We start from the raw sequence: 12351 nt of genomic DNA on the forward strand, positions 1-12351 counted from the left end.
AATGTTAACATCGGCACAAACATGCTCGCAATGACAATTTCCACAAGCTGATGTTAGCAGGTATAATTTTTACCATGTTCACAATCTTAGTCTAGCATGTTAACATGCTGATACTTGTGAATTAGCACCCAATAACTACAGAGGCTGGTGGGATTTAGTATTACATGAAAACTCTGACCTGATGTTGACCGCACTGGAAGTGTTTTGGGAGTTCCAAAGTTCACGATTCATCGTGAGGGAGACATGAAAGTGTTTGCAGAGTTCTATGAAAACCCATTCAACAGCTGGTGCTGAATTGTTCTTGGACTCCCCAACACACAAAGTTAAATCCAGATCTCCAGCTGCACGATGCGTGCTTGTCCACATTGCTATAATAGTGATGTGTTTTTCTTTTGCGGACGTGTGTGTGTGCGTGTGTGTGTGTGTGTGTGTATTATGGAAGTGGAGTGAGGGGAATACTGGCTCTGTCTGCATTAGATGAATACACCAGTAGAGATGATGTGAGATATATTTTATGGGCAACATTTTTTCTGATATGAAATGGCGAGAAGGTGGAAATGGAGATATGTGTCATCTAAAATATCCCCGACTTACCGGTAGATAATTTCTTGTGTGTTTTACTGGGAAGGGACGTGGCCATTGATGTGTGTGTGTGTGTGTGGGGGGGGATGTTTGCACTGAGGATGATTATTTGTGTATTTAGCAGCGCCTCAGCACATCTGTGGGAATGCTGTTATTTAGCCTGGGGTCTTCAAGGCCCATCCATATTTAATGGTGTACAGACAATCCCATCCTGGCTGTTTATGCATCATTTTATCCACCTGCTAGCGAACTCATCTTTTATTCACCGCATCCCACAATCTGTCATGAGCTAACTGAGGCCCATCTGCCTTTCTCCCTTGCACCCTTGCCTTCCTCTTTCCCACCGCTTGTGATTTTTGATTAAAGTTGGGTCCAACTCAAAGCGATGGACAGAATGGAGACGGGGGGGTAAAAGGAGAAAAGCGTTACAGAAGAGGTGCGATGTGGACTTATGTGTGTGCATTTATCTTTATTCCCCAAATGCATCTAACTGTGTTTCATATTCCCCTCTATTGCTGTCTGTTTAATCTACGTTGTTTAATGATGGCCCTGACCCAAATACAGCAACTATTCATCCCTGTCCACTCTTTTCATCTGTATGCACACACACACACACACACACACACACACACACACACACACACACACACACACACACACACACACACACACACACACACACACACATTCACTCTTCCATTCAAATGAGCACTTTATCCCAGTGAAAAGAGCCTCTTCACTTTGTCCCTCGCCCCAGATTTCAGCAGAAAAAAACCCACCATCGCTGTGCAGGAGGTGTGAACTTCCCTCTCAGGTAAACTAAAAAAATATGTCCCTTTCTCTGCTTTCATCTCCATGGACATAATGGAGATATGTTGAAATCTGCCAGCTGTGGTGAGGTGTCTCCGTTCGGCCAATGATAGGCCGCCTGCCTGCTAGCAACAACAAAAAAGACCGAGCTGCGTGCCGAACCAAGGCCACATTATGTTTGTGTTTAAATGTGTGGGCTACTGATTATGTGTACGTCCGTGTATATCGAGTGTGTATGCGCCTGTTTGCAAACATAAGAGCACACATATCGAATAAGGGCAAAGCTATCCACAGAAGGGCTTTACATTCATCGGTTCCACTCCGGGTGACACAGCCGCCACCACTGCACATCTGAATGGTTACATTTGCATGGCGTACAGCAGGAAGGCAGGGGGGACGCTCGCAGGACATCTTGTGTGTTTGATAAATGAGTCTGAGCTGCTCCCCTGGGTGCCGAGGTACAAGTGGTGGTGCTGGTGGGTGGGGTGATGGCAGAACAATGCGCATGTCAGAAGTGGAGATTAATGGTGGTTCCTTCCCTGGGAAGTGCAGGTCCAGCTATGCCCATCAAGCGAGGATACTGGAACGGCTTCTAAATGACCTCCTTTGTTGCTCACCTGTCAGAGACGAGCCTGGCATTTTCAAAGCAGCAGATAGGAGGATCATCACCATGTAGAGCTCTGCAAAATAGTTGTCTCCCATTGTGTTGCATGTAACAGTGATGTAAGGGGTCCTCATAGAAAAGTCGGGTCCAGAATTACGGAAGGAGACAAAAGGCATTCATTTTAATGTGAACACCTGGGAGCGTTTTACTCTTTAAACACAGTTTAAAACCGTTTGAAAGCCGTAGACGATGTTTGCCATCCTGTTGTTCGGCGGGGTGTTTTTCAAGGATAACTATTCAAAAAGTGACATTACAAAATGAAGCAATTTCTTTATAGCCGTCTAATAAGAGGCTGCAAAAACATTTAACTATCTGGTAAGATGGTAGCTGTAGGGCTTGCTGTCTGTCTGTTTGATTTATGTGATGGGTCTCACGGTGTTCAAAGCATTTATTTGTCAGCCTCCGTAGTTGTTTAAAAGAGATTGGGACTGCTGGTTCCAACATACATTTTGTCATTTTTCAGGTGTCTATCAATGAACTTACGGTATCTTAATTTCTTGACGTAGAGCAGCTTAAGGGCCAGATATTCCCCTCTGGATGGGACTTGAACAGGAGTGAGATTTTCCAAAGCAAAACACATATAACTACAACTGAATGATCAAATAACAACGTTTGCAACACTTTCCGTGTCCATTATCAGTGTGACCGTGGGTCACCTTGTCAACCAGCTCTGTGGTGTTAATTAAGGGCCTCTAAACTGTAAGGTGTATTAAATCACATTTGTCTTTATCAACTCATCATTAACCTCCAACTAGGTTGAAATTCAAAAAGATGTCATACATCTTATCATTGGGGGAGAACGCATGCACAGTAAAAGCTGGTCTGCACTCGCCAAAGGACTCACTAGCTGGCACACAAGTGTGCCCAAAAATGTAAGCAGTAGAATTAAGAAAGACTGCAGCAATTATTTTCTCCTTAGAGTAATTCCAAATGTGTTTTTTGACCTGAAAAAAACAGTTTTTAGGTATTTGGTGTATTACGTCATTGAAACACGGATACGGACTTTAAAGGGTGCCCTTAGAAAGTGTTTGTGTCACCAGGACTCGCTAAATGAGACATTCAAAAGCAATTTTTCTGTCTCTGACCTTAATTGCTGCTGCAAGCCAAGTTTTTGTCACATTTTAATGCACTTAATCTTTACTCAGTGTCAGCCTTGGCTCCCGAGGCCCATCCACATAGAACCCTAATTGCAAAACAAGCACATAACCAATCACTCCAAACAACAGTGTCTGTGTAAAGAACACCCAAGGCTCTTAAAGGCACGCACAGTTAGTACAGCCACCACCGTCCTGGGTGAAATAGCCCCATGGATCTTCATAAAGAGGCCATGGCTCCCCGCACCACAGCAGCTGACATCCATCTGAGTCTCACAGGTTCATTGGAAGATGAGTGTGTGTGTGTGTGTGTGTGTGTGTGTGTGTGTGTGTGTGTGTGTGTGTGTGTGTGTGTGTGTGTGTGTGTGTGTGTGTGTGTGTGTGTGTGCAGGTCCTCTTTCAACTTCCTTTTGGTTTTCACACATCCTTGGGTGCTGACTCCATAGGTTTGATGCATGAATCGTGGTCTATCTACTCTCTTCTTATCTGTTATTATGAGTAGTAGTAGCCCGTATTTAATCGTGATATAGACCTGAGGTCTCTGAGACCCCAAACTGGAATGATGTCTCATGTGAAACATGTCCATAAATTAATCTCATAGAAACAGACCATGCGGGTTAAACTGTCAGATCTGTCTGGCTTTGTCCTGTTTTCCTTTAATAGACGTTATAGCTGCAGGCTACCGTGTCCTGCAATCTTCTGGACAAACATGGATCTCTTTTCAGTGAAATTAGCCACGCAGTGACCTCTGTGTGCCCCTGCTGTCCTGGAAACCCCAAGCAGAGAGATGTTGCCATTCTTGTCCAACAGTTCGGCAGCCTATAGTTATGAGACTGAGAGAAGATGTATTAATCAACAACATGTTGTTCATCCAAGTGTTTGACCTATGCCTCCAGGCTGCAGACATACCATATGACTGGTTTTTATTGAAAAGGTGCTGTGTACTTGACTGGGCTAAGTGCATCATGGGTTAAGAAAAGCATTACTGTGACAGGGTATAGGAGGTTATTTGCACTCAACGCCCAGGGGGGTCAAGGAGAGAGTCGCCCCTGCCTGCCAGTTGCCATCCTAACCTACGTGGCTTCAATAATGCAGTTATGATTATCAGAAGATAAATCTCTGACAGTATCCGGTCCTCCCAATCCCATTGGATATCACTGTCACATGGAAGGCTTACTGTACAACATAACAATACCAGCTTCAATCACAGAAAGTCAAAACAAAATAAATGATGAGAACATCCATAATGATCATAAGTAAATCATATGGGGAGGTTGTTGGTGCATAACAATAACAAAGTGATCAGTTGGGGCTTTAGAGAAGACATTTGGCAGTCAGATGGCTCCCTCTGGTGTTGGCAGGTGAGCATTTATTTTTGGTCAGAGACTTGATATATAAACTGTTCAAAATAATTAAGGAAACACTTAATCATCACAGTATTCACCAAGTCTCTAGTTTTGTGTTCTTTGTCTGTCCTTGTCAAATGGGAGCACCTGATTTGCATTTCTGGCACACTTAAGTTCAGTTGCACCTTTTCAAAGAGACATGTTCACATGGAAAGTGGATGTGTGTGATCAATTACTAATCTTACTTTAATCTCAAATAAAATATAATATTATGTGTTATTAATATCTCTTTCCAAAACCAGTATATATGTAGGGCCTTAATAAAGTGACTAACTAGCTTGTCTAACTATCTGTATGCTACAGAAAGTTTCTTTTGGTGTAATTGTGAGTATATTTTACCTGATCCCTACCAGAAATTGAGGAACCATTCAGAAAAAAGAGCCCATTTATTCTTATCTCTTCCTATTCTTCTTGTAAATTGTTTTTTGATTACCCTGTTTTCTAATTCTAATTCTACTTGAAGATAAAGCGAGAGAACGGGCGGGTGGCGCCTGCAGTCAGTTCCTAGCGATGCAATGGTTTTAATGGGATTCTGTCTGCTGAATACTTCCATGCAGGGTTTTTTTAACAGTATAAGATTAAATATACATGAATACAAAATATATTCCTGATTTAAAAAAAATGTAAATAACATTTGTTTCAACATAATCATATGCTATGGTTTTAGATAGTATGTTGTTTATTATTTAACACAATACATGTATTTGCAATCCTTAAAACAGGAACAAAAAGTGGCAAAGTGGCACAAAAAAAGTCATCTTTTGTTGGTATTTTTCTGCACTACTGTATGCCACTATGCACAGTACATAGTATATGATAATATACATTAATAACATGAATCGTTCTATACTTTCTGCATCAGGCACCTTTAGGAGCTACTAGTTGCTCAAAGTGCCACTGTTGCCTGGGGTGATGGCTGCAGGGACGCAGGAAGAGATCTCCCGTCTTGGCGTGGGTCTTGACTTCTCTTGGGCTGCTTTGGGGGAGCCCTCCTTCCTTCACCACCTCCAGACATAACTGGGACTGCTGGTGAACCAGTTGCCCGCTCAGCTGAAGCAGAAAACACACACTGAATTACACCCACCCATCTATTGAGATAGATACCAAAAAAGTTGAGTCTTGCCTTTATAAACTTCCACTGGAATCTGCTGGCGGTCGGTCGATGTGCGGGGCACGGAGACAAGATCACCCTCCCTCCCTCCGCGTCCAAACACAAGGCTCCCATGGGACCCCATCGCACTTCAAACTCAGAGTTTAGATCGCAGTGCTGCGGTGACAAGAGAGATGGTCTTTGCCACTGTGTGTTACCTGTCTACCTTCGATTTTTTTTCAACTGTTGCCGTGGTTACCTGGCTGCCCGTCCCGCTGCAGGGTGCTGCCTTCATGGCCCGTCCCTGCCCTCGGGAGTAGTCTGCACAGCTGCCAGTGCCGACATTGTACAGCTTCATGGGGACACAAATGGGACACGGGTAGAATGAACCGTTTGTGTGTGTGTGTGTGTGTGTGTGTGTGTGTGTGTGTGTGTGTGTGTGCGTGTGTGTGTGTGTGCTACCTCGCCCGACAGCGTCGGTCTGTCCTGGGGGATGTAAAGTTGTGGGTAAACTGTAGTCAGGTACCAGTGGAAGTTCCTGCAGCCCAGACTCCTCTTGAGCCGCAGACGCTCTGTGATGTTTGGGCTCTCGGACTGAACAGAAGAAAGTATCTCCTTAATTATTTTCTTTAATATCCGGTACGCTCACCGACCAATCTGTGGACTCGGTTCCCACACCAAACATACACACCTGCCTGATGAAATGAGCGAGTGTGTCTCTCCTGTAGAAGATCTTCCTGTATGCGTCCATCCAGGTGTCTGCGGTCCGGATCTTGTTCCTCTGAAGCAGCTCCTGGTCTGGGAAGCGGTAAGGCAGGTGGTGGTGGTCCAGGTGGGCCACACGAGAGCAGGGAACCACCTCCATGGAACCCCCACATGACCACACCTAGGGTGCAGCAAAAACAGGCTGGTATCCAAAATGATCTTCTATTTTGTTTGCAAGCTGCGTATTGATTTTTTTACTTCAACAAACTGCCATTTCCAATTTGAATCTGTCACACAACATTACACTACCAAAATATGAATATGTGTACAGTCTTCATAGGAAAACAGGTTTCTTCTCTCTGTGCATTTGTCAACCGGCCCAGACATTCCCAGACCACTTCACAACCTGAGATTCACATTTGCAAAAGGCATCATGTCTCCCGGCAAAACACTCCCGAGGCCCTGACAGACGGCAACTGAATCAGCCAAAGCCTCGCTAACAAAAGCTTGTGAGTCTTCAGATGAGAAACAAAAGCAACCTGTCATCTCTGTAATGTGTGAGCAGGTGAATTGGAGCATTTGGATGAAAAGTTGGTCATATTTGGAAAGGGGGGGGGGGGGGGGGGGGGTTTACCCTGATTGACAGCTCAATTTGTTCCACTCCCCATAGCAACATCCCAGGGTCGTAGGCTCCCACACTCTGGAAGAAATGTCTGTCGATGGCCACAGCTCCGCCTCCTAACGCTGGGCTCCTGTCGTACACAGAATCAGCATCACTTTACTGGCCGAGGACAAACACAGGACATTGTCTCAGTACCACTGGAGCACAGAGATTTCACAAGCTTCAGAGTATTGCAGTCTCAGTTAGCGAGGACAAACGGATCAAAGAACAGGTTTTCTTTAGTTAAGGTGTGACGTCCAGTATTTTTATGAGCTATGAGCACTTAAAGCAAATAGTACCTAACGTTACCTAATGAGGTTAACAACGTTACTTCAAATAAAACTTAAAACTTATACTTGTGTCATGAAAGCCCAGCTGACATCATGTTGCTGTAAACTCACTGCACGGGTCGCACCGCTGAGTCCAGGTCCTTCTCTTGCAGCTGAGGGTTAGATTCCCAGTAGAAGTCAAGTCTCCAGTCGAACACTCCTCTGACCGGCCACTGGGTGGCATTGTACTGAAAGGTCTGCCAGTCTATCACATCCATGATGGGGGACACCACTCTGGTCCTGCACAGAGACGCCACATTCCTCCGTACATTCATTTTTTTTGTATTCAATTGTATCTCTTTGCATTGACATTTACCAAGTAGGCTTCTTCAGAAATGATGTTATGTATGAGAAGCCCTGTCAGTCAAAGATTTTGAAGAATAACAACATTTAAAATTCCTAACCATCCTTCCTCGGTTAGATTTCCACTTATTATTCAAAGTGTGTGTGCGGTGAGACTGAGAAATGGAAAATGTTTCCTCCTCAGCGTGTGTGTGTATTTGTCTGTATGCGTGTGTGTGTATTTGTCTGTATGCGTGTGTGTGTGCCTGTTATATGTCCCAATAGTCAAATCTACAACGACAGACACCATGTCCTTTGTTGGGGTCTGTTCTGGTTCACATATGTTATTTTGAAATATTTGCACCATGAAGCCATGTGTGATGTGATGCTCAGGAGGAAATGGATTGACGAGATTAAAGAGAGCAAGGAATGAGCGAAGGGTCAAACATGTGGTTGAGAGAGTCGAGTGGTTGCAGACTGGAGGTCTGAGAGTTCAGCCTAATTACCTAGTCTAATTAGTGCCACGCTGCAGGCAGCCTGAGACACAAGAGCCAAACCAGGAGAGCAGTAATGTTACACACACAGCACATGTATCCTGTGCCTCACTAATGAGTGAGGACAACTGATAACTCTGAGCCCTCCGTCTTCTCGCTTCTCTTAAGTGCTTCTGTCAAACGGCAGAACACAGAAACGAGCAGACCCACAGAGGTTGGGCACAGCTGCCTTGTTTTTCCAAATCAAATGTTTAGTTATATCTTAATTATTCTTCATTACAAAACTGTGGCCATCTTACAACAGAGGCATTTTTAATTGGCCATTGTAGAATACTCATAATAACACAACAGATTACATGATGAGGATAAACTCCTTTGATATGCTAGTTTTCAATTTTTTATTATTACTTTTGTACATGTTTATTTCCAATGTGTTTAATGTTTTATATTAAGCACTTTGAATTACCTTGTTGTTTAAAGTAGCTATACAAATCAAATTGCCTTGCCTAAACAGTACCTGTCCTGGGCCACTCTCTCCAGCAGCGGTTCCAGCCAACCCTTCTGGCATTCACAGTGGGAGTCCACGAACACCAGCACCTCCCCTGCAGCTGTGGCAGCACCCAGAGTACGGCACCCTCCAACGCCCAGGCGCTTGGTGCTGCGAATCAAACGCACCCCTTCCAGACGAGACACGTACTCACTTAGCACGCTCTTCAGGTGACCTGAGACCAGGAAAAAAAAAACATTGGGTGTCAGCAGCACAGGTCAAGTGGATGGATGGATGGATGGATGGATGGATGGATGGATGATGGATGGAAACTCACCATGCTGGCTCAGGTCGTCCACCAACAGAACCTCCTGCAGATGCTGTGCAGGTGCGGTATCCAGCACGCTGTGCACGGTGCGCAGCAGCGTGGACCAAGCCTCGTCGTGAAAACAGATAACAACACTGGCCGACGGCAGCGACTCGCTGTACTGCTCCCCCAGACACCTGTTAACCACATGCACACTGTCATGCACGTTGTCTGTAACTCGTTTAACACCAAAGTCGGGGAGAAAAGTTCTAGTGCGCCTTTTCAGTCGTGCACTCACTCGGGATGGCGCGCCTCGGGCAGCATGCGGTGCAGGGAGATCCTCTCGCTGACCACCTCGTTGAAGCCGTACTTCTGCGCCGCAGACACCTCCACATCCCTGCCCGCGCCCTCCAGGTGGAGCCGCACCGCTCTCCCCATTTCCCCGTGGATGGGAGGCGCGGGAGCGCGAGTGTCCTTGTTTGCACCGTGCAGGATCACCTTGTAGCCCCCCTTCTTCTGCGCCGGGTTCTTGGTGCCGTGCATCGACGGCACGAATAGAAGCTGGTCTTCTTGCAGAGATTTGATCGGGGCGAGGTCCACACCGAGCTCCAGTGCGGGGTCCCGGGAGTCCACGATGACCTCCAGGTCCGGTGCGTTTGGAATCCGTTGCAGGGGTCGGCGAGGGGGGGCAGGCTTCTGGTGACCGCGGTCGCGGTCCCGGTTGAAGAGGTGTGAGAGTGCCAGGGTGACCAGGACGAACCCGAGGAGCAGAAGCCAGAGCCCGAGCACTCTCCTCCGGACGGTTCTGCCGGACAGCCTCATGGTGAAGAGTGCAGGAGGGGAGAGGGGGATACGAAGCTGTTCCAGTGCTGTGTTGACTTAGACATTTTTTGGAGCTTTGACTCAACTTTGAAGTCAGTTACATTTCATCAGAGTGACGAGACTCTGCGGAGATTATCCAGAAAGTAGAAAAAATAAATAACTCGACCATCAGTCGTCTGGAGTGCAGCACCGCATCCATGGAGTCCCAGACCGGACACGTTTGACAGGTTCAAGTCCTCAACTTCTCCTCATGCTGGAGGTGCGCAGGCTTTGCCTCTCGTCCAGCTCCTCCCGCGGTCCTAAAGCCCGCGGATTAGAGCTCCGAAGATGCACCTGATACACCCACCTGCTCGTACACCTGCACAGCTGATCCTCAAAGCGACCTCAATAGTTCACCTGATAACAGGGATTAGAGCACATTTTAATCAAACAACATCCGATGGAGAGGAAAAAAACAAATTCCAGCTCCCACACAGAGTTTGTTCCAAAACTCATGAAGTTTTTTTATGTCGCAGTGAATCTGTGGGAGCCAATATTCCTGGCAAACACTGGTTTTAAAAAGCCCACGTTGCAGTGAATTGAAACGGTGTTTTCATAGCTCCTCCACTTCGTCTGCGTGAGAGCCGACAACCTACAGGCGTTTCCCCGGTGCGTCACACATCAAAGATGCGCTCTCCGGCCAGCTGGCGGCGGGCCTCGCAGTCCCATGACCGTGTGTCGGTGCTGGGAAGTCGGAGATCTTGGCAGCCCAGGCAGCTGTTTTCAAGCTGAGAATAAGTTTGAGGGTTTTTTTTTATTATTATTTATTTATTTATTTCCTTTATTTAACAAGTGGCTAATTGTTTTCCCACCTTTATCGTAATGAATCTAACAGAACCTAAATGTGGAAATAAAATAAACAGTTAAAGGGAAATCACCCAAACAGTGATGTTAGAATTTCAGTGGAAAGGCTCTAATAATTTCCTAATGTATTTCCAAGTCCAGGCGAAGTGATATTTTCTTTATGGCGATGCCAAGTAAAGGTCAGACCGTACTCCGGTTTCTAGTCAAGTCACTGAAGACGAAATGAAGACCATCTGTGTCAGCCTGCTTCACGCGCTCTGTCGTGGCTGACTGGAGCTGTGAAAGGCCCCACTGCATGCAACTTGGCAGTGCAGCGGAGCTCAGTCAGAGGCCAGATCATCCTGATGGAGGTGACTGTCTGGTCCGGGCCTTGTGGGTGGGATAAGCAGCTCACTGCCTTCCTCCCATTACACAAATAGAAAGCTCAAGATGACAGGGCAGAATGGCTTCTGATGCTTATGATTACAGTACACACCGAGGTGGGAGGGGGGGGGGGGGGGGGGGGGAACACCTGGGGAGACAGTCTGAGAAGTTGAAAGAGCAAAAGAGGACTTCGGGGCAATGAGATGAGGGTGTTGCAAAAGAGGGTGGAAATGAAAGAGACATGAAAGATCACAGGGTCAGAAAGAGAGCGAGATGAGGCGATGCAGTTCTCCACTTCTGTCTCCTTGTGGGAATATGTTCGAAGCCTCGAGACTGAAAGGGAAGAAAGTCTTTGTGTATTTCCAGTGCTGCACAGTGAACACTCCCATATGTTCCATCCCGCAGCCAAAACACACCGAATTGAAGTTTCCACTGCCAGCACACTTTCAGACACGCACATAAACACCAAAAGATCATGGACAAACACAGTTATGAACACACAAACACACACACACACACTCACACACACCCACACATGCCTCGGGTCCTCGGTCCAGTCCACATGCTCAGGAATGTGCCTGCATTCCACCATCTGACTAGAATCCAGAGCTGTAAATGAGAAGGCACGACAAGTACTTGCATGCATCCTCTCTCTCTGTCTCTGTCTCTCTGTCTGTCTGTCTGTCTGTCTGTCTCTCTCTCTCTCTCTCTCTCTCTCTCTCTCTCTCTCTCTCTCACACACACACACACACACACACACACAAAGAGAAACAAAGATTGAGAGAGAGAGAAAAATAAAAGGGACTTTTATGGAATGCTGTTCATTCATATTTCTGTTTTACAACCTGGCTATTTGCCTGGAACAGCTATAGATTCATTATGAATAGATGAAAAATATGGCTATACTTTATATGCAACCCAACTCTATATTACTAACTGTGCTCTTCTACTTCAGGGGAAATCATTGTAGGACTACATTTATTTTACTAGTAGTAATGTTACTGGTTTAGCCGCAGACGCAGATTGACTCACAAAATATAAGAATTTAGATCAAAAGCATTTTTATTCCTTGACCTATCCTGCATCATGCTAGCATTTAAAGCATCTTGGACAGATGTTAAGTCAATTTAAGCACATTTAGCTGATAGTTCCTCTCTTTTACTCTTCACTGAAGTAAACATTTAAATGCAGGACTTTTTTTTATTCATAGTTTTACTTCTCTGGCTCTGGAAACAATGGATGCCCGCTGTAAACAGCAATCTCTGAGAAGGACCTACAGCAATCACCACACCGAAAATAAAAGCAACCATTTTTAAATGACCATTAGAGAATCCTGGGGGAAATATTTATGAAAATAGAATTAAAATCAAGGATCTGAGGCACCTTGTTAAGAGATAATTTGAGGAGAGAAG

At 45.6% G+C, this 12351-nt stretch overlaps 1 protein-coding gene across 2 annotated transcripts; it reads right to left on the bottom strand.

Annotated features, from left to right (window-relative positions):
• Positions 1-5222: 5222 nt before the first annotated feature.
• Positions 5223-10158, bottom strand: LOC311027799 (polypeptide N-acetylgalactosaminyltransferase 15-like). 2 transcript variants are annotated; one of them, XM_084031960.1, is made up of 10 exons: positions 9210-10158; positions 8942-9126; positions 8635-8839; positions 7414-7581; positions 6986-7103; positions 6338-6532; positions 6109-6240; positions 5906-5998; positions 5680-5823; positions 5223-5606 (listed from the first exon to the last, which is right to left on the bottom strand). In XM_084031960.1, exons 1-10 carry the CDS (start codon positions 9731-9733, stop codon positions 5415-5417), a joined length of 1956 nt encoding a protein of 651 aa, XP_083888086.1. In that variant the 5' UTR covers positions 9734-10158; the 3' UTR covers positions 5223-5414. The 2 variants fall into 2 exon arrangements, with proteins under 2 accessions (XP_083888086.1, XP_083888087.1); XM_084031961.1 differs by having other exon boundaries at positions 8942-9108; positions 9210-10155.
• Between the last annotated feature and the right edge of the window lie 2193 nt (positions 10159-12351).

Source organism: Eutrigla gurnardus, assembly GCF_963514095.1.
Source record: "Eutrigla gurnardus genome assembly, chromosome: 17".
In the NCBI taxonomy this organism is placed as follows: Eukaryota; Metazoa; Chordata; class Actinopteri; order Perciformes; family Triglidae; genus Eutrigla; species Eutrigla gurnardus.